Below are 23,021 nucleotides of genomic sequence, written 5' to 3'. Positions count from 1 at the left end.
GAGGAAGTGATCCGAATTTCCCAGCGACGGGACAATCTAGTAATGATATGGAGAAAGAAAACAAAATCAACGGAGTCGCGCTACCCCAAAAGTCAAGGGATTTTGTTTTTGTGCCTTGACTTTTGGGATGACAAGAAGATATTGGGAGCATTAACGTGATTTGTAAAAAAAATTATTACAAATCACGGGGCGCGCAGACCCTTGATTTAACTCCCAGACTCAAAACTGTAAGGTTCAGCAGCTAAAGTTGCTTCTATGAATACGGCTTCTGACGTCATCGAAAATTTTACCCAGAATTCACCACTTCCGTACTCTCGCGGACGTTCGAGATACAATGGCTGCCAGATCAGAACGCGAAAACGCTTCGCTTCAGCCACGAAATTCGTCGGATTATGGCCTAAACGATTTCGAAATAAACTAAACCCTGTGAGGGAAGGTGAGAAAACAATTTCCTACGGCATGCATATGTCTGGTTAACCTAAGTCACGCCAAAACGCAAATAAACGCGTTTTTGACACCAACAATAGCCTGTTGGGGTCCTGTAAGACAAGTTTTCCCACTCACCTTCAAATGATCGTCCCATCGATCTTTCCTTGGAGAGTACAATCTCTGCATGTTTTCAACAGCTTCATAATATAATCCATAGAGGCATAGTTCAAATGTTCACTTTACTGTCACAATTTTAGAAGTAAAATTTAAAAAGTCGTGTAAAAGCATGTACATGTACATTCTGATCAATCTCCGATTTCATGGTGTCCACCAGTTCTGGTGCATGTACTACCCTGGCCAAGTTTCCTCTCAAGACATCAAAGAGACCGCCCCATAGGTTAAACTCAGTCACTGACTCGGGTGCAGGAAGTGTTTCCTCTCTCATATGAAAGGGGAACCACCTCTCATAGCTAAAACTGGGTCAATGACCCCTGGGAAGAAGGTCAGTGTCTATAAACAAGGCCACCCAGCTATCACAATGGACCTGCCTTTGATCTCGCCTCACACGCAGATCGTTGTAGCCTTGTGACTTTTTAGAGCACAGTCATAGCTTAGCAGCTGATTGGAATAGTGAAAACACAGCGGCGGTGGCTGTTCCGTGCACCTCCCGCTGTTTGTTCAGAGTTCGCTCATCACGCGATGTGCACTTGTGTTTGTGTATTTTTGTGTATTTTTGTCTTTGGAGACAATTATTGACATCAGTTCATTGTAGCCTTGTGACTTTTAGAGACAAAACGGCTCTGGGGCGATGAAAACGTGTTTGTTATAAGAGGGGTTCGTTATGCAAATGAGTTCAAAAGGTTCGTTGTAGCCGGAAAGTAACAAGTAAGAAATAGAAGGCTGTCTGCCGGGAAATCAATGGCAGTTCGTTAAAAGCGGGATTTCGTTATACCCAGGTTCGTTATAGCTGGACTCCACTGTACTGTACAGTGGAAACCCACTTTTAAGACCTCCAAACATCTGAGAAAAGTAGGTCTTTAAAAGGAGAGAGTCTTAACATGGGGGTACATTTACACAGGTTATCAACAACAAATCTGTAAAATCAAGGTCTTAAAAAGGGGGAAGTCTTAATTTGTCTATTTGTCTTAACCTCTTCACTGCCACAGTATAACAGCATTTTGGTATTGCTGTGCGCCAGGGCAAAATTTCGCTTTCTTCGGTAGGTTCACTAATCTGTTCACTGCTCGATCATTTATTGAGATATCTCTTAGATCTTTGGCATGTGTTTTGCTTATACCCTTGGCTATTATAGGATGACATGATCATTGGACTTTGTTTGTGATTGTTATTGTAAAAATTGATATAATGACCATTTTTGTCAAAAATTACAGTTTCCGGACTTACACACACACACACACACACATTGCAGCACATAAAACCACACAAAACACTGCTAAAACTGGTGTCAAACATCAGGTACTCACATTACAGCCCATAAAAGTATTCTTCTGTGTGGTAATCCATAAATCACTTCTTGTAGAGCTTCCAGAACACTGTATCGCTTGAAAACAGGTCTACGAGTTGAGGTCGGACTTTCCGCCGCCATTGTGAATACTAACATGTCTTGGCAAAGTGGTGAGCTGTCAACACGTGGTATAGTAGCTTATCCGAACGGTCTATGGGAAAGAACTGTGTTTAGAACCCCTACAAGTACTTGGACAGAGGTTACCTCCCATTTAGTTTTCAGAAATGTCCTGAAATGTTGGTGACACAAATCCCACGTATGAGATACGGCTATGGGCGTACGACAAACCAAAAATGACCACGTATTACATACGGGGTGGGCAGTGAAGGGGTTAAAAAAGGGGTTCCACTGTACAGGCCGCGGTGGATCACAAACCGACTCAGTGACGCTGAACATTTGTAGCTAGGGGAAAAGAAGAGATAAAGCTGTGGTAACTTTCAGTGCAAGTCACAAATACAGTACAGACTGTGCGTGGTGGATCAGTGATGCTGAACGTTTGTAGCTTGGGGAAAGAGAAGAGAAAATAATGTCGTAACTTTCAGTGTGAGAGTCACAAATACAGTACAGAAAATTAGATTAAATGATTTCATGTTTGTTTGTGGTTCAAATGGCTATCTTATTAGAACCTGGTTGATTTATGAAAATCAAATCATATGCATTGAAAGTCAGTACTATTCCATGGTCCAGTTAGTGAAAATTACTGACTGAATAAAAGCTTGTAACGACAACAACTCTATTGTGCTGAAAGTATTTGAATGAAAAAAACAACGCATAACATTGTTACGGTGTTATGTATCAATGTTTGAGCAAGTGATTCCATCACCGACTGACTGACTGATTGATTGATTGTAAAACTGATAAAGGCTGGAATACCAGCATGTTTTTGTTCTCTTTTTGAAACAAGGTATACTGTGTGGCTATATATCTGCTTTTATGTACATGTTTGTATCTGTGCACATGTGCCAATTGAGGTTTTATCTTTGTGTAGAGGATAATGACTGTGCAAAGAACCGGTTTTTAATTGTTACCTATTTCTTCCGTGAACAAGCAGTAACCTTCCAAGATGACTGAACTGTGTGATGGAGAAGTCAGCTGCTAAGGACGCTTGCTTTCCCTCCTGCAGGAAATTAGACACATAAATACATTCACAAGCATCAACAGAGAGAGGAAAAACATAGAACACATCCCTACTACTCTCACTAAAACGATACAAGAAGGCCAGAATCACAGTTCACACAGTGGCTAAAAAATGTTGGAGTCAGGTTTTTAGTCTCTATGAGAATTTACCACTGAAGTGCTTTTCTCGTTAAAATAACTCTTCCAATCTATTCATTTGACTTATCTCTTTTCCTGCTGCAGGCAACAAGTGATGGTAGATAAGAAAACTGCCAAAGGCCACAATGGTTGACCGACACATCCCAAAATGCTTGATACTGAAGCTGAATACATGTATCTTCACCTCTATAGTACTTGCATATCAAAGCGTCTTCTTGTGCAGGAAAGCATCATTGACAGAGCACCAGCATCAAATACAGGAACTCTTCTCAGTGTCCGTCTGCTCAGCAAAGGGTTAGAACAGTTAATGCTGCATAGGCTTGCGCTTTTTCCACTTTTTGATACCAGGTCATCTTCTCAAGCAAACATACAGTGTGTCTTTTTCATGCAAAGCAAATAAGATTAGCATGTTTTGAAAAAGCATAAGACTGGCTGTACCTTTCCCACAATGCCCACACCGGCATCGGCAGCCTGTATCATGCTGACATCATTTCCTCCGTCACCTAAGCACAAGTATACAATGTTACACTTCTTGTTCAACACTTAAAACTTTTTGCTACACTTATTCTGATACCTTGTAAATTGCTGATTTAATTTCCTTCATTAGCTAAGCTTTCTTTAACTGTCTTTTTCCTGTATAAATGACAACAATCTCTTACATCTTGAAGTTTTCTTTTTCAAACATTATTATTGTCTTTTATTGTTCCATGTAAAACAAGATGATTAAAAAAAAACACCGAACAACCATGTTTACCATTATTGTCATAATTATCTTATCTTCGTTAAAATCATGAATAGAAACATTCAAATTTGTGTAACAAATAGTTGATTTTGATCAAATCAGCTCAATGTTGCCGAGAAATACTTTGTATGGCAAAAGCATTTTATTAAGCCGATGACCAGTATAAGGTTTTCACTCAACAAAATATGCATGCAAAAAAACACTGACCTATTGCACATGTACGTTTGCCAGTGTGCGACTTGAGCAGCTTGACAATGTCGGCTTTCTGAGTGGGTGAACAGCGACACACCACCACTGCCGGGCACAGACACGCCAGCTCCACAAATTCATGCTCATAGTACTTCAGGCACACCTGTTCACAGGTTCAATATTGCAGAACTGATTTTTCAATAACAACAAAATGTTTGTTTCTATGTTAAGAAAGAAAGAAAGAAAGAAAGAAAGAAAGAAAGAAAGAAAGAAAGAAATGGACAAACAAATATTGAAATGCAAGCACACCATGAACAAAATTATAGATTTCATGTCATTCCCAGGACCACCAATTAATTTTATTTTTAGTTCCACCTTGTGACAGATAATGTCTGAAGGTATACCACTATTCTTAAAGACAACTAGAGTTATCCTTACTTCAATTGCTCTTCGTCCTTGATCTAAAATACAAACAACTTTAAACTGATTATCACAGACAAATTTTCTACATATTTCAAGAAGACTGCAGACCTTCTATGCACTTAACAAAATGGAAATTCCTTGTAAGCATACTCAACAGCTAGAAAAAGAACACTAAACTTTAACTTTCACGGACCTGTAAAGAGTCGCCCGATATCACTAGCGCAGCGTCGTTTTTGCGCCGCAATGCGTTGAGCTCCAGATGGGCCTGCCCCCTGTCAGTGACACGATTCAGGACGTGGACGTCATGTGTCCTTGACACCAGCTTGGAACTCTTGGCGATGCAGATAGCAGTCTCCAGCTTGTCGCCAGTCAACATCCACACCTAGAGAGGATGCACAGGAGAGGTTGGATTGTCATGTCAGCAATACAAACACAACTTAAACTGCATGGAAGGTTTTAAATGGTTTCAAGGACACTATCCCACAATCTGAACTTCCGCTTTTAATGAACACTGACAAGCTGTGTCTGTGGAATCTGCAAGAGTCTGCGCATTAACAACAACAAGAACAGCAAAACTAGAAAAAAAGCACTCTCCTTCTTCTTCTTTGCATGTATGAGGATGGGGTGGGATATAAGATATGCCATATCTAAAGACAGACAAAACAAATGAAAAAAACTGACATAAAATGTACACACACACACACACACACACACACAAACCCACCTTGATGCCAGCATTTCGCAGCAGTTCCAGCGTGGGCCTGACGTTGTCCTGGAGACGGTCCTCCACGCCCGTCATACACAGCAGCTCCATCTCGCGCTCCAGCGACTCCACCACCCCCTGCACACGCGCACTGCGGTCCTGCAGGCTCAGCTTGGCCTGGTTGTAGCGAGACTGCAAGGAAGGAGTGAGCAGGGTTTTGACTGGTGTGACGCATAACATTATTGAGTTTCAGAAACTGTTACTCTAGCAATGACTAGCATGGACCAACCAATTATCATTATTTAGTGAACGTTTTTGAAGCTAATGCAGAAATGATCTATGGTCTTTTAGAAGACATAGGATATGTATTTTGAAGCTATCCGAGCTGTAATGGATTTTTGGTAAATTTTTGAAATAGCTAGGGTGCACACAAACCTTGGACAGGTTTTTTGTTTAAAACTGGGACCACATTAATTCAAGTAACAGTGTTCAAAATAGTGTGAAGAAAAGCATAAGACAAAATTTAGGAAGTGGTTTTGTTTGATGAAAAGGCACAGCAAATTTTTACTTTAATTGCTATGGTCCCCATTAAAAAAAAAAAAAAAATTCAGGTAATAATGAGACATTTTTTAAATAAAACTTGTGCAAAAAAAACAGGATTTCTGAATACATATATACACAAAACAAGTGAACAGATAAGACAGAATTTTGTTTGTTTGTTTGTTTATTTGTTGCTTAACGTCCAGCCGACTACGCAGAGCCATATCAGGACGAGGAAGGGGGGGATGAAGGGGGCCACTTGTCAAGCGATTCCTGTTTACAAATGCACTAACCCATTACTTGTGTCCCAGCAGGCTTTAGTAAAACTAAATTAATACCTACTGGAAGATTACCAGTTTCCAGTATGTTAAAATAGGCTTAACCTATCTACTGCTGGACTTACATCAGAACACTAACAGATTAAACTATACATGAATCGCGAGACAAGCGGCAAGAGAAGAGATTTTTGGAAAAAATACAGGTGAATGAGCAAGAAGGCAGAAAAAAGAAAAGAATTCATGAAGAAAAAGAGAGCATGACAGGAAAGAGGAACCCAAAATCTACCTAACAGCAAACTAGAAAGCTCCTGCGGTTCCAAAAACAGGAGGGGCCTTTAATTTCATAACCGCAGTGCCCCACTGCGGGAATAAGACAGAATCCAACTAAACATAAATTTATACACAAACATTTACAGGCAAATCCGGATAAGACGAAATTGAAGGGACCGAATTGTTATTGTGTCCTATCCGAAATTTCGACTTGGTCATAGTACAGTGGAACCCCTCTCTAGCGACCTTGAAAATGTTGACAAAAATCGGTCCTTATGGAGGGGGGTCCTTACAGAGGGAGGGGGCGGGGCCACAAAGAAAGTCACCTCAGATTTTCTTAAAAAAAGAAAACAGAGAAGTTTGAGTTGCTGACGACCGTTTCCTCAAGCAAACTGCTTCGATTTCATGTTTGACATTGTCGATGGTGTCCACCAGTTCTGGTGCATGTTTCAATGCAAAAAGAGTTAGTTTCTGAGCAAGCATTTCTTTACAGCAGTCCCTGCAATGATGAAGGCCCTCCGAGAAAGAGAGTGAAAAATCGGCCACCGTTCTCAGCATCGCGTATCTGTGTGTAACCTCTTTCATTGACAAGATACTCTTGTTTCCCTGCAGCCTTGACCAGTGAGTCGGTTACCTAATCTGTGAACCCTTCAGTTGTGTTGCTTTGTCAAAAGTTAGACACAGTCAACTAGTTTTGCTCTGAGTGCAGCTGGCCTCAATTAGCTGGTGACACCTCTCTGGCCACAGCACCAAACAGTACATGGCTGGGGGGGAGAGAGAGAGAGAGAGAGGGGGGGGGGGGTAGCTGGCTAAACTCAGTGGGGTGTCCGGTGTCACTGAAGTCAGCAGGAAGAGCATTGGAGAGAAATAGAGAGGTGTACTCTTCCAAACAATTTCCAAGGATCAGTTGTCAGGGCTTAGGGTAGTCAGTGAGGGAGAGTGAGAGCAGTTTTTGTACAGTCCGACTGAAGAGTGAAAAGTCACTGCCACAAGATCGGCATGCAGTCAATAAAGCCAGACAAGAAGAATGATTATGACATGCGGCTCTATCTGCTGTTTTTTTTTAATTCAAACTGGTTTTCAACGCTTATTCTCACAAAGCATCTGCACACCTGCCTCTGCCTCTGTGCTGTGTTTGTGTGGCTGCTTTCGTATGATGTCAGTGCATGGTGAGTGCGTTCACTGCCTTGTCACCACTTCCCCACCTTTTTCAGAATGTTTTCTTGGAGTTGGATAATTCTCCTTACTCCTCGCCCCCTCCTTACTCCTCGCCCCCTCCTAACTTCAGTTCATACTTTATTGCGTGCCGACTGACCAGTCGGTGTGGCGTCCGTGTAGAGAAGAAGGGAATAAGGTTACACAATGCGCTAGTGTGAGACGCCAAGTTTCGTGTTTCGAGTTGCTGTAGTAAATATACAGTAAACTTTGTCTTTGGGACTGACTGTCTGTTGTGTGCTATCCGTCTTTCGACTTACGTGAGAGAAATCCCATTTCGAGCTCAGGGTACTTTGTACACATCTATAGATAAAGAGGGATAATTCCGGACCAGAATTTCTTTGTGTGCTAAGCGAATTTTTGACTTAACCGTTTGTGAGTTAGCTGGATTTGCCTGTATATATATATTTAAAATTGCGAATTTCAAGGTTTCTCTCGCAACACACTGAAACATAATTATAAGACAGTCCTGGCACTGATCAAAACTGAGCAAGACTCTCACCTCAAAGTCCTGGTACTGCTCCTCTGTCAGCACTTTCTTGGCAACTACCAGTGTACGAAGTCCCTCTCTCGCCATGTTGCCACACTGCAAATGATGGGACATAAAGATCCTTCACATTGACCTCATTTTCATCAAAATGTTCAGAGACGCCGTACAGTAAACATACATTAACCGGCACGGTTGGCCTAGTGGTAAGGCGTCCGGCCCGTGATCGGGAGGTCGTGGGTTCGAACCCCGGCCGGGTCATACCTAAGATTTTAAAATTGGCAATCTAGTGGCTGCTCCGCCTGGCGTCTGGCATTATGGGGTTAGTGCTAGGACTGGTTGGTCCGGTGTCAGAATAATGTGACTGGGTGAGTCATGAAGCCTGTGCTGCGACTTCTGTCTTGTGTGTGGCGCACGTTATATGTCAAAGCAGCACCGCCCTGACATGGCCCTTCGTGGTCGGCTGGGCGTTAAGCAAACAAACAAACAAACATACATTATCACACAAATATACTAGTTTCAGGATTAAACTGTAAACCTGGCAACTTTGCTTTTCATCCTAAAATATAATTCGTCGAAGTATGCACTGAAACTGCAAAGCATACTGGATCTATTCACATTCCTTATGGTTCTATCATACTTGGGGAGTTCCCTCTTTTGGAGCAATTCAGGCAGACTTACCTTCCATTTTTTTCTCCACATGTCATGCCTATGCAATGCAGCAGCTGTAATCGAAAATTTCAACGATAAATTTTCATTTAATTAATATACTTACCCAACTCACATATTTATATAGCATTAACTTCAGTTTGATGCTTAGACATTGAAGCACTGACCCTGGTAACAGGGGGAGGTAACTCCCAAAACAAAACAAACCTTGTAGTCAAGGTCCGGTAGTTACCTCCCCTCACCGGCTGCCCGCTCATGCGCGAGTCATACTGCCGGTATAGTCATTCCCAATAAAACATCACCTTCAAAACATAAACGTTTGCGGGGTAGGTAGGGAGGGTATTTACTATGTGAGTTGGGTAAGTATATTAATTAAATGAAAATTTATCGTTGAAATTTTCGATTAAATCACATATTCTTACTCCAACTCACATATATAGCAGATTGCTATACAAGGTGGCGGGAAACTCACCTAATCCCTGAACAGGACCTGGCCAGCTGTCACCATGGCTGGTAAACAGTACCATCCTGCCGAGTACTGGCAATGTCTTGCAGATAGTAATTGATGAAGACGTCATCCGACGTCCAATAAGCTGCCTTTAAGCACCTCCGCAATCCTGCCTGAGTGCAAAACAGCTAGCGAGGTAGCCCAAGCTCTTGCCTCATGCGTTCGAGGAGAACGTAATGGGAGGGCAGAACCTTGCCTAACAGCGGGATAGGAGGGAAAGCGTACACTCTCAACCCCGTCCAGCTTATCTCCAAAGCGTTGATCTGCCGTGCCTCCGGGTCTGGAACCGGAGACACAAAGAGCGGAAGCCGCCGAGAAAAACGCGTGGCGAGCAGGTCTATGAACGGTTTGTCCACCTGTGCCCAGAGACGTAGCAGCGCCTGGTGCGTAATCGTCCAATCTGTATGTAGAATCTGCGACGAACGACTGAGGGAGTCTGCTAGAACATTCAGACAGCCTGGCAGGTATTTCGCTGAAATCGTGATCTTCTGGTGGAAAGCCTAAGTGATGATCTCGCACGCCCTGTTGGACAGGATAAGAGATCGCGTGCCTCCCTGTTTGTTGAGATAGGCAGCCACAGTCATGTTGTCTGTGTGAACTAACACATGTTTGCCCTGGAGGGAGGTAACAAATTCCAGAAGACCCAGCCGAACTGCTTCTAACTCCAGAACGTTGATATGCATCAACCTTTGAGTTTGGTCCCAAAGACCCGAAGCTGTGCGTCCCTCTAAATGGGCTCCCCAACCCTGAAGAGAAGCGTCCGTAAACAGATGCATCTCTGGAGGAGGAAGCGAAATCGGGACGCCTCGAGTCAACCAGGATGTGTCCAACCACTGTCTTGTTGTCTCCTGAAACCAATCTTGAAGGGGAAGGGACAAGTCCCAACCCTGAGTGGCTGGATCCCAAGCAGAGTTCAGAAACGCCTGAAACGGACGTTTGTGAACTCTGCCCAAAGGGATCAGGGTAGACATCGATTCCATCTGGCCCTGTAACGATGCCAGCACCCTGACTGGCGCGTGACGGAGGTCTGACAAAGACCTGACCAGATGTTGTAACTTGACTATCCTCCGCTGAGCGGGACACACGGTCCAAACTCGGGTGTCGAACACCATGCCCAGATATGTGAACTGTTGGGAAGGGATCAAGTCCGATTTCCCTTGATTCACAGAGAATCCTAAGTCCCTTGCTGTTTGCAGGACTACCTGGGTGTGCTGTCTGCAAAGGGATTCGAGTTGATTTAGAATCAACCAATCGGCGAGAAACACTCTGAGACGAATCCCCTGCTGACGCACCAGTGCTCATAACTGGCGCACTACCATGGTGAAAATCCAAGGCGCTAGAGAAAGGCCGAACGGCAGCGCCTTGAACTGAAACACCCTGTCGCCCCACAGAAACCGCAACCATTTCTGATCTGACCTGTGCATCAGAATGTGGAAGTAAGCATCTGTCAGATCGATCGAGGTGACCCAGTCCGAAGGACAAAGAGCCTCTCTGACAGATGCTGGAGTCTCCATTTTGGGAAAACGAAGGCGGTGCGGGGCCGCTCTTCTTTTGACTCTGCTTAACTGCCAGCTCAGAGAGTTTGACAAAATGTAAATCCTTGGCCTCTTGAGACTCTCGTCTGAGAGCCTCAAGAGACTTGGGACCCAGCAAGGCCTGTTCAATCAAAGGAGAGACTTTCAGAGAATCCACTGTGGTTCTCTCCGTAAGTCTGGAATCCTTCAACAGTGCCTCCCGACGCTGGAACACAGACTGCGCATAGAGCTTGGCTGACGTCGCCATCTGCTCTGTTGTGACCTTTGCCAGCGCCGCGAACAATGTCACAACATCCTCTTCTATAGCATCGTCACGGAACTTAAACGGTTCCAGAGAAGAAGAAATAGAACGAGAAAGTGCTCTGATAAGAGTCTCAGAAACTGATGCGAGTTCGAGGGAAAACCTACCGGTCTCCTCAACTCCCATCATACCGGTCTCCGTACAAACTGAAAGCTTGTCTTTCCTGTACCCGTCCTTTCGCAAATTCTCCAACTCCGGGGTGACCGGAAGAGGTGAACTTGGAAGCGAGAAAGTGGAAATAATGTTCCTCGTTTTTCCGAGAAACTTTGACTTGCGTGCCAAGTTAGACGGAACACGAGAACACTGTTGAGGTGAAGCCAGCCACGGCTGTGCAGATGACGGAGCGTCGCCATGCGCCGTTAACAGCGGAACGAAAGTTCCTTCGCCGGAACTCATCACCTTTGCCATTTCATAGGCGACGGAAGGAGATTCCCGAAAGCGGACACGAGAATCAGTCTCCCTATTGCCTTTGAAATCGCCAAATGCGGAAGGTGGTGGAGCTACACGAGAAGAAGTAGCTGTCGCCCCTTCTGCAAAGTATCTAGAGGTAACCTCAGCGGCCAAACTCAAAGACCGAAGAAATTTCCCCTCGACTCGAAAGTTAGACTCAACCTCAGAAGAGTCGTCCCGATCTTCGTCAAAGTCCATACCGTCAACGACAAAGTTGTCTGACGTAGACTGATCATTCCTGGAACCATCATTGAACCGCGCCGGAAATGATGATCCCCCAGTACCGGAACCTCGTGCAGCCGCACTGTGAGGAACCGGTAAGGAAAGGTTGCTACCATACCCCGGAACCGGCGAAGCGGAACCGGAGGTAGCCGGCAATCCTGATGTGTGAACAACCGGAAACACAGAAGTGCTATGCCTGGAAGCCGACACATTCAGTCCCCCACCATCCGAAACCGAACGAGCGGAAGCGGAAGTGAGGAACGGATTGCCGTTGAGACCAACAACCGGAAACCCCACAGGGTTGTCGCCGGAAGTTGATGGCAGCGAACGGAAAGTGCCACTATTAACCGGAACACCCGAAGGCGAACCAGACGTGGCCGGAAACCCCCTTGCCGATGCACCCGCGTGAGCGGATGCCAAAGCAGACGATCCATACACGAAGAGCCGGTCGCACTGCCAGGCCCAACGAGACAGGTAGGGTAACCGTCGAGGCGAACTACACTTTCTGAGGGTGCGGTAAGCAGCGAACTTCCCAAAACACGTACCTCGTCGGCAGAACCCGACGGTTGAGGGAAAGTCACATCAGCAGAGGTCACGGTAGCTGACGGTCGAATCGTCGACATCGAGGCAGAGTCGCCAACTCCAGGTGGAAACGCCGGAATGGCGGAACAAGTCACGCCTCTCTCAAACGACAGCATCTCCCTCATCTGTTCCTTAAACGATGAAAAAAGCGAGAATATCTCATCACGAGAGACCGTCTGGCTCTCCTTGACCTTGGGAACAGGAGACAAAAGGGGCAAAGCACAAGGAGGATCAATCACGACCCGTACAGATTCCTTACTAACCGGGTCAAACACCTTGACAAAAGGTTAAGCAACAGGAGAAATTTTCTCTCTAGAACGAACTTTCTTAGCTTTGCCTTTAGAGGAAGAAGTAGAAGTAGAAGTAGAACTGCCCGGCGGAGAACAAACTGGCACCTGCCTGGCAGTGCTCTTACCCTTGTCCGCCATGTTGTAACAACAAAAACTCCGTTAAGACGGAGCAGAAAGTTCAAACAACAAAATTTACAAAATGCAAATGGCGGCACAAGGCGAAAACAAATAATAATAATAATAATAACGGGCATTTATAAAGCGCCTTATCAAAAGTTCAAAGCGCGGGACAACAATACATGTATACAAAAATCATACAATCACTGTCAGATTCAAACAACACATCATGCACATCTCACATCCCCAGACTCTATACTAAGGAACTATCCGTAGTGTTGTTGGAACAAGTGAGTTTTCAAATTGGACTTAAAAGATGAAATGGATGGAGAGTGACGTAATTGAAAGGGGAGTGAATTCCATAACTGAGGTCCATAATACGAAAACGTGCGGAAGCCATGAGCCTTGCGTTTAAAGCGACCTTGACAGAGAAGTTGAGCATCATCAGAAGAACGAAGGGTGCGAGAGGGAGTGTAGAGAGAGACCAGTTCAGAAAGATAGGCATGTGCCGATTCAGAGATGATATTGTAGCAGAAGCAGGCAGCTTTATACCTAATACGTTCAGATACAGGAAGCCAGTGAAGTTCTTTCATGAGAGGAGTGCAGGGTTGTCGATGCTGTGCTCTGAAAATGAGACGTGCAGCAGAGTGTTGTACTTTTTGCAAGGGTTGGAGAGTGGAGTCAGGGCAAGATCTCACCCAGCAAAGGCAAGATACGTCAAAACACCACGGGTCAATGGCCTTCTTAACAAAAGGCCAACGGCTAAAAAGCCGAGAAGTGCAACAACACGTCCGTTTGTTTGTTTGTTTGTTTGTTTGCTTAACGCCCAGCCGACCACGAAGGGCCATATCAGGGCGGTGCTGCTTTGACATATAACGTGCGCCACACACAAGACAGAAGTCGCAGCACAGGCTTCATGTCTCACCCAGTCACATTATTCTGACACCGGACCAACCAGTCCTAGCACTAACCCCATAATGCCAGACGCCAGGCGGAGCAGCCACTAGATTGCCAATTTTAAAGTCTTAGGTATGACCCGGCCGGGGTTCGAACCCACGACCTCCCGATCACGGGGCGGACGCCTTACCACTAGGCCAACCGTGCCGGTAACAACACGTCCGTACACCAACGTGTTGAAGAAGGGAATGACTATACCGGCAGTATGACTCGCGCATGAGCGGGCAGCCGGTGAGGGGAGGTAACTACCGGACCTTGACTACAAGGTTTGTTTTGTTTTGGGAGTTACCTCCCCCTGTTACCAGGGTCAGTGCTTCAATGTCTAAGCATCAAACTGAAGTTAATGCTATGTATGTGAGTTGGAGTAAGAATATGTGATTTAATGATTTATTCAAATATTAGAAAAATGACCAGAAAGCTTATCCACACTGACCTCTTCTTCCAGCCAGTCGTTATACTGGACAATGGTCTGCATGACGGCGTCCGCTCCCTTCAGGTAAAATATGATCTCACCAGTCTCCTCTTCCTGAAACACACAACACCAACTGCCAGATTAAAGCATAAATATTAATGTTTTGGTCGATAATGGCAAAATCAGTGAGTAAATAATACTTTGTCACGAAATAGTTAAAGGGAGAAAGAGACTGTCCACGTCCAGAGAGCGTAGGCCTGTTATATCACTATCCCAGTACTTGCCAAAAAGGCAGGTTGATCTTTATTAAAAAAAAAAGTGTTTTCACATTATTTCCTATCAGAAAAGTTATATTAAAAGGAACAATCGTAAAAATATCCAAATTCTTCACAATATCACTCCATCTTGAGAACAAAATCGTTAAGAAAAGTCCACTGTAGACTACTGAGTTCTCCCCCTTAATTGTCATACAAGTTCAACAATGTATCTTGAAAACATACAACTTCTTAGCATTTACAAAGCACACAGCAAAATTCACCGTAGTGCATACCATTATGTATTGCCGTTGCCAGCTGGGTTTAAATCGAAAATTTTAAAAGTAAATTTTCATTTGATTAATATACTTACCTGAATCACATATATCATTGACGCAGTCTGAGATGCTAAGGTCTGAAAATCGCTACCCGTCTAAAAACTTTAAAGGGAAGCAACCCCACCACAAAAAAAGTGTTAACGGATGCGTTGGTAAGGACGCCAGACCATGGGAGTTACCTCCCCTTGGTGTGTACTACGTCACTACCGCTCCCTGACACGTGGTAAATCATACGGCTTTTAAAGAAACTAAAAACCATAAGCGGGGTTGGTGGGAGGGCATAAACTATGTGATTCGGGTAAGTATATTAATCAAATGAAAATTTACTTTTAAAATTTTCGATTAAATTACATATTCTTACTCCGAATCACATTTAGCAGATTGCTTCAACAAGGCGGTGGAAAAGAAAAATCTAACTCACTCTTAAGTCCTAGACAGGAACTGGCCCGCTGCCACCAGGGCAGGAAGGGACCGAGAACCATCCTGCCGGACAGTCGCGATGTCTCTCAGGGTAACCAGGAGGGACAGGGCATAGCAACGGCTATGGCGTCTGTTTTTAGCTTGGTTACCACCCTTGCAAGGGCAGGTAATTTGAGTAGTTTTTCGACATCTAGCATGTGAGATTGAAGTCAATGCATTTATGAGAATTGGGTAAGTATATTAATCAAATGAAAATGTACTATTGAAATTTTCCATTTTGGGACTTTGTTCGTTTGTCCTCTACGTCACCTCCCGAGTCCTGTGCTTTGGTGGCGTATTGTTTGGTTCCCCCTCTGTTCCTTTACAGGTGTTCAGGGCCGAGGTGCACGAGAAAGTTACCAACCAGTCGGTAGCCAGCCGCGGTGTTGGATTGGTTGAAATTGAGATGTGTTGGGATTTCAACGAATCAGACCCCGCCGTTTGTTCTCCCCCGTTTGGGTGACACCCACTTTCGGTTCGTGCACCTCGGCCCAGGAGTCCAGAGCCTGGGGTTCTTCTCTCGCTGGTGGTGTTCCTGTCGCCTATGCGAAGTTTTGCCAACAGCTCTTTGGAGGTCTGATGACGTGTTCATTAATTTTTTACCTCCTGGACATCTCCTGCTCTTAACTTGATGGGGCAATTTCCTTGCCCTCGTTAGTTTCTGCAGGACAGGTTCTCTCAGGGACATAAGTAAGTAATCCCTCCGCCTTTAGGAGCAATCTGCGTTTATGAGAATTGGGGTAAGAATATGTAATTTAATAGAAAATTTCAATAGTAAATTTTCATTACATTAATATACTTACCCAATTCTCATAGTTAATACCCTCCCATCCATCCCCGCTACTTAATTTCCTAAGGGTTTTTGAGAAGTCTTGAATGATTATTCCGGTGCGCGGTGGGTTATGGGTAATGTGAGGGGGAGGGGGGGGGTGACGGATGCTGGCTGAGGACAATGACCACTGGCAAGGCGATACTGTAGTGCGAGTCCCCACAATCCATTGTGTCAGAACACAAAGAAAGGGAGACTGGAGAGTTAAGAGCATGTTCTGTCTCCGCCTGCCACCGCTCACCAACCCCAGAGGGCGGGAAAGGGTGGGCCGCCTTCACAGCCCCCACCCGATCCTGCCCTGAGGGCGGGAAAGGGTGGGCCACTGACACAGCCCCCTGCCCCCATTGAGGCAGAGTGGGAACCAGCCCAGGCTGTGACTTACCGTGCCCCCCCACTCCCCCTTCCAAACGGTAAGGGGGCTGCATGCCCGACTCAGCTGTGCTAAAAGCAAGGAGAGCGGGCAGAGACAGGCGGGGAGCAGGCCCCCTCTCCCAACGGAGAGAGTGCTCGTGAACAACCCAGTACTACCAGAGGCAGAAAGGGTTGAACCAAACTGGCCATTTGCACCAGACCACGGTGCGAAGCAGGAAGACAACCCCCCCATCCCCCAACACACTGAGAAATACCGGAGGTAATCAGAGTGGTCAGAGGCAGGTAGGGAGCAGGCCCCCCCTCCCGAAAGGAGAGGGTGCTCGCAAACAACCCAGAGCCACCAGAGGCAAAAAAGGGCTGAACCAAACTGACCATTTGCACCAGACCACGATGCGAAACTGCCAAGGAGTACACCGCCACAGTGGGCGGGCCGATCGTGCCTGAAACAGCTGAGAAATAAACACATATTTCATCGTTAAGTCCTCCGAAAGTGGAAGACACTGACTGGTTCTCCTTAAGAGGAGAGGAGGGCTGGGAAGAAAAAACGAAACCTTATCCGCACGAACAGCTACTACAAAAGCAGTACTACTCGAAGGGTCGACGACCCGCACAGAGGTTTCTTAAAAGGGCTAACAGCCTTATTCACTTCCTGCCTAGTCCTAAGTTACTGCTTGCTATCGGCCATCTTGAAAATGGGCGAAATCGTAGTCCACCAGAAAAGTAAATTTCTGAAGCGGCTGTAAACAAGCAGCTACCAAACAACAATTCAATTCAATAAAAAGGGCAGGTCTCGCCAAAAGAAAGGCGAACAGGTAAAGGCCCCCCAAAGCCCATACAGTCACAAAGACAAGGGTTAGGGAAAGCCAAGTGAGCAGACGAATTCCGCATGTCTGACGTGTGTCGTCGAAAGTCGAGAATGATTATTCCGGATGCCGGCGCTCACGTGGTGCGCGGTGGGTTATGGGTAACCAGGTGGGACAGGGCATAGCAACGGCTATGGCGTCTGTTTTTAGCTTGGTTACCACCCTTGCAAGGGCAGGTAATTTGAGTAGTTTTTCGACATCTAGCATGTGAGATTGAAGTCAATGCATTTATGAGAATTGGGGTAAGAATATGTAATTTAATGGGCGCTAAGTTCATTTGCGAACCACTGAGAATGCAAGAGACATGGTAAACAACCACGTCTGAAACCACAAACAATTCAGTAACTTCAGAAAGACAACACGAACAGGTGGAAAAGAAGAAAACACCAAAGATATAGGCTTAGAAAAGCCTTTACCCTTGACATCCCCTAAGAGCTGCGCACCAAAAGTTATCAGTCAAGCTGGAACCAAAATGGCGGCCAAACGAAAATGCTACTGAAAAGTCAAGTCCAAAGAATGAACAAAGACTCAGTAGCCGAGACAAAATTCCTGTCGAAAACATGACAAAATGGAAAGAGCTCACCAACTAATGAAGCAGAAGGCGAATAAGACGGGTAGTAGCCGGAGGGAACCGAGCAAAGAGCAAGGCAAACCGGCCACGAGAGCGAAAAATATCATGACCTCCTCCTCTGAGCTGAAAAAGTCGTATGATTTACCACGTGTCAGGGAGCGGTAGTGACGTGGTACACAAAGGGGAGGTAACTCCCATGGTCTGGCGTCCTTACCAACGCATCCGTTTACACTTTTTTGTGGTGGGGTTGCTTCCCTTTAAAGTTTTTAGGCGGGTAGCGATTTTCAGACCTCAGCATCTCAGACTGTGTCAATGCTATATGTGATTCGGAGTAAGAATATGTAATTTAACCCATATTACATGTCCCTGATAGAATAGTTGTGAGAGAGTTCTATTTCACTCCACTCTGCCACCACGTACCTTGAGAATGATGCCCATGCGCTTGGCCTCGGAGGTGAAGGGGAAGACCTGCAGGATGGTGTAGTTGACGCAGACGCCTGTGGGTGTCCGCAGCTGCATGCTGCTCAGGTCCCGACTCAACAGCGTCAGTCCCACGCTCTCTGTCCATGCCACTAGCGCCACCTGGAAAAGGTCAATGTTTAGATGCCCTTGTTGAGGTCAATTGACACGACTTACAGCTGGTTGCGAGAGCATGATCTGACCAGTAAAAGAATACTGACTTGATTAAAAAGTTGTGCTGTTTTCTCCTCCTCATCAGCTTGACCTTTCTTTTCCATTGTATTTAGAAATTATTCCTTTAACTGTTGCTTGATTCATATATTTGATCGTTCTAGTTTTTTTGTTGCTTTTCCATTTATCTGGATCTATGTTTCCTCAATGCCCTAAGAACCACATCCCTACCATTATGGACCTGCACATTCCAAGACAGTGATCCATAATGATAAACAGACTGCTTTAAACTGGTATCTATCAAGAACAATTATAAACACTCTGGGTGTCAGCCATGAGTGTCCCCCTTGAAACAGGAATTTTGCTGACTCATGAGCATTGCAGGGGGTAACCTTTCCAGAAATAAATCTTCCTATCTGAGGGTTATTGCTCCGTTCCATTGATGACAGTTTAACCTTGAAGTTGAACAGTGTATAGCAAGAGAAATGTGTTAATACCTCATCAGGACTAGAAGCCTGGTACGACACCAACTGTTGTGAGTGCTGATCAGCCTCTGGTGAGTTGGCAACATCGCCGTTCGCCCCCTCCTCGTACACAGGCGTCACGTTGTGGCACAGCGCGATGGCACGCACCGCCTCAAACACACGCGTCACCACTGTGCGACGCACTGGTCCCGACGCACGTGTAGGGGTTGCCGACGGTGTGGAGCCCTGCTGTTGCTGAGAGTATGCTGTCTTGAGGTGTGACATGATCTGCAAGGGATGCACATGTTGTTATCAGTCATGCATAGTTACAGTGAGCAGCATGCTCGAGTCTTTTTCAAATAATTAATCTGGCTGGTCTAATGAAGAAAACAGAAAGACCTGTAGAAAAAAACACATGCAAGCACTGTTCTAGAGAGATAGCTCCAGTCGGACATGGTGAACTTGGTCAACCTTGCTTGTTAGAAGCTAACATCCCATCTGCATGGGTGCAACCTGGAAAATTCCAAAAACCGGCAAAAGTTGGGGTCCAGCTTTTTTAGTATTTAAAATGCCAAAAACAACCTCTCCTGGAACAAAAACATCGGCAGCCGATGAAACCAAAAACCGGCTGCTGGCGTGTAGCCGGCAGAGTTGCACCCATGCATCTGGATGCTTATCCCATCTGGATGCTTCAATTAGATGTCCGAGAACATCTCCAGAGGGGATGTCACCTTGCTCCACTAATAGTTTGGCTGCCATATTGAAAACAAAATGGCGGACATTGAAACAGGAATTTTCACACATTTTCGCTCATAGTTGTGTTTGTGGGTACATTTAGTATCTTTTTCTATGTTTATTAATGTGATAAAGGCGTTGACAAATGTTTTATTTTTGTTGGACAAATGGAAAAGGCAATATTTGACATTTTTAAGTTATTTTGCATATTCCGTATGTCTTTAATCCTTTCAATCTTAACAGTTGGTTTCAAGACTCTTGACATTGTGAAATTCAGCAACATGTAACCATCTATAACCGTCGCGATATAACCTTCGTGGTTGAAAACGACGTTAAACACCAAATAAAGAAAGAACCATCTATAAGTCCTGAGAAAGCTTCTTGAATTGACTCAGACTCAGCAATAATTGTTGCCAGGATTTGCGGAAAACAAGCAAAATAGCAATCTGCTGAGAACGGTAACGTAGGATTCCCTGCGCAACATTACTTACATCATTGTAGAAAGGCTACAGAATAATGACCATATATCCCAAAAGCATTTGAAATCAGAAAATAAAGCGTAATTTATCAAAAAGATCAGCTCATCTAGCTCTAGACGGGCACTAAAGCTGGGTTTGTGGTAAGACGCCGGCCACCAAAGCGGTAATTCGTGGGTTCAAATCCCGGCCGCGCATGGTGAGTTAAGGTGGAGATTTTTCCGATCTCCCAGGTCAACTTATGTGCAGACCTGCTGGTACCTTACCCCCCCTTCGTGTGGAAAGATCTTGTATTCATGTCAGAGTTCGGTGGCTTATAGAAACACGAAAATACCCAGCATGCTTCCCCTGAAAGCGGCGTATGGCTGCCTAAATGGCGGGGTAAAAACGGTCATACACATGAAAATCCACTCGTGCAAAACACGAGTGTACGTGGGAGTTTCAGCCCACGAACGCAGAAGAAGAAGAAGAAGCTCGTCTGGCATAAAGTGTGGTATTCGTCCTTCAGTAGCAACACAAATTTGGCATAACTGCGTAAACGCCAACAAAGTCAATTTGGGGAAATATCGGCAGACCAGGGGACACATATTACATCAGTGAGTGAATCTGAATCTATGATATAACATTTTATGAAAACGTTGACATGAGTTGAAGGACAAGACATTATCATAGTGTGCAGTTGCTGACTTGCCTAAGACAGCAGCCAGATGGAGAAGAAGTTCCAGGGAGGTGAGTATGCAGTTGGCCCATGTCTGCTCATAACAGGCTCCAGCCCCTGTCTTTGACACCATTTGGACAGTGATAAAAAAATGTCAAGCAATGACAAAACTATTTGAAGGCGTTTGACAAGCATCTGTACTGCGAGGCCAAAATGCTGCAATATGGAAACGCAAACGGAAAAGTTTGAAGTATGGGGGTCTTTCATTTGCACATACACTTTTTGAAGGTGATTGGGCGGTACATGAAATCTTCATGACTTGACAAAATCTTGAGCATTGGAAAAACCACAGCTCCCACAAACAATGCCGACAAACTCACTTTGAAAGCTCTATGGGCTCTTCTTTGCCACTTTTTCGCAAAAAAATGTCAGTTCTGGAGAACCTACATGCAACTGGTGTTTGTTTTTCTGCGCTTCCCACGATCACTTTGAAACAGTGACTGGCTTTTGTTTCTCTCTTTATTTGCTGAGATGCTCCAATACTTCGCAGAATGTGATCACGTGAACTACAACACATGGGGAATTTGGTTTTTTCTTCTGGTTGATGTACATTGATCTGGAAGAGAAGTGAAACACTCGAACATATTCCACCGTTTCAAGAAGATCAGAACCTGACACTATTTTCCTTCAACACACACTTCTCACCTCGGAACCTGCTTCTGCTGCCAGCATGGAACTGACCTCATGTGGGTGTTCTTCAAAAGAAACATGCCGCGCAGATGCACGTGTCTCGCTTTGGCATGTGCAACATTGTGCCTGTGCAAAGAATACTGCAGAAACCTTATTTCACTGAAAGTTTCATTGCTTTGTGAGAGAGAGAAATCCGAAAAAAGCAATGTTGGTGCCGCCCACTGATCTTAATCTGCAGTGGCACTAAACTTAAGTCCTGAACTGAGACAATCTAGAAATGACCTGTATCGTAAACTACCTTGTAAGCGCCCATCCCCCTTACGCTCAAAAGTAGGGGGTGGGTGTTTCTAGTTACTTTACCCTGTACTGAATCTATTCCTCATGAGAAATAGCGGTATTTGATCACTTGGTATGAGAATGGTGGTGGGATTGTTGCTGTGCAAAAATGACTATACTCTCCGTGTACCTTTTTCTGTGACACAGACACGTTCGTGTGTATGCAAATGCCTCGCCAGAATGGAACATGAAAACTAACCACAACAATCACTTTGTGGCATAGTTTTAAACAAATGCTCATATCACGAATGAAAATGATAACTCAAGATCTGCTTCGTATATCCAGCGTTACGAGCAGCAGCACGTGTGTCTTAACAAAAGTCACAAACTTGCACACACTAAATTATTATAATTGTAGTTAGTTCATGTGTCCTGATCAAAGCCATCCAGCAAAATCCTGGAGAGAGAGAAGGGGTGGAGGTGGGTGATGGTGGTAAGATACGTGTCAAACACTGCGTATTAAAAAACAAAAGTGCGCTCATTCGATCTCTTTTAATCAACCTAGGTCGACCTCTTAAACACTAGATGAGTCTGTCCTTTCTTCGTCCACTTTTGGCATGACTATCCAGACTTCAGTTGCAAAAGAATGAACTCAACGGTATGACCTCATCGCAGCATATTGTCATTATTCACTGGAATTATATCTCAGTATTTTGCGAAGAGGTTAACATCTTTAAGAAACTGTTTTTTTGTATCTTTGTGTGTGTGTGTGTGTGGGGGGGGGGTGGCATGGAAGGGATGGGGGTGGTTAAAAGGTATTATATCCTGTACACAGTTGTTGACATGAAGTATGGTTGGGCGTTTGCTCGCTACTGGACGCTTACAAGGTAATTAACGGTAGAAACAAATCTGCATGACTGACTGACTGACTATTAGGGTTTAACGTCCTCTACAACCAACTGGTCTATATTGGGACAGGTATTGGTAATACGTTGAAGATACTTTGATTCGAACAAGCCCGCTGTAGCTGTCTTCTTCGACACACCAGCATTGGGTTTGTCTCGTCAAAGTATCGAAATACGATCATGATAATCGGAGGAACAATGTGGCAAAGGGCAAGTTTGAATTCTTAGTCACGATTGTACCTTTGTGGTTGCTGTTTTACTTTTTTTCAATGTATGAGAGCTGAAGTTAGGAATCTGTATTTTCGTATATATTTCAAAAAAGTGTAACAGAACATTCATTGAATCAATGTCTAATGAATCTGATCATTATATCTTCATTTAC

The 23,021-nt window shown here is 44.7% G+C and overlaps 1 protein-coding gene across 2 annotated transcripts in view; it reads right to left on the bottom strand.

Annotated features, from left to right (window-relative positions):
- The window catches only part of LOC138966437 (probable phospholipid-transporting ATPase IIB), a 75,886-nt gene that overhangs the window by 19,170 nt on the left and 33,695 nt on the right, over positions 1-23,021 (bottom strand). For both annotated transcript variants that reach the window (XM_070338680.1, XM_070338687.1), the window contains exons 13-21: positions 18,933-19,187; positions 18,226-18,387; positions 14,141-14,233; positions 8,092-8,175; positions 5,308-5,478; positions 4,777-4,965; positions 4,179-4,323; positions 3,668-3,732; positions 2,983-3,071 (exon numbers count right to left, since the gene is read on the bottom strand). In XM_070338680.1, coding sequence (XP_070194781.1) covers positions 2,983-3,071; positions 3,668-3,732; positions 4,179-4,323; positions 4,777-4,965; positions 5,308-5,478; positions 8,092-8,175; positions 14,141-14,233; positions 18,226-18,387; positions 18,933-19,187 — 1,253 coding nt within the window. The remainder of the gene's footprint in view (positions 1-2,982; positions 3,072-3,667; positions 3,733-4,178; positions 4,324-4,776; positions 4,966-5,307; positions 5,479-8,091; positions 8,176-14,140; positions 14,234-18,225; positions 18,388-18,932; positions 19,188-23,021) is intronic.

Source organism: Littorina saxatilis, linkage group LG1, assembly GCF_037325665.1.
Source record: "Littorina saxatilis isolate snail1 linkage group LG1, US_GU_Lsax_2.0, whole genome shotgun sequence".
Taxonomy (NCBI): Eukaryota; Metazoa; Mollusca; class Gastropoda; order Littorinimorpha; family Littorinidae; genus Littorina; species Littorina saxatilis.
This window is presented reverse-complemented; position numbering and strand designations above follow the sequence as displayed.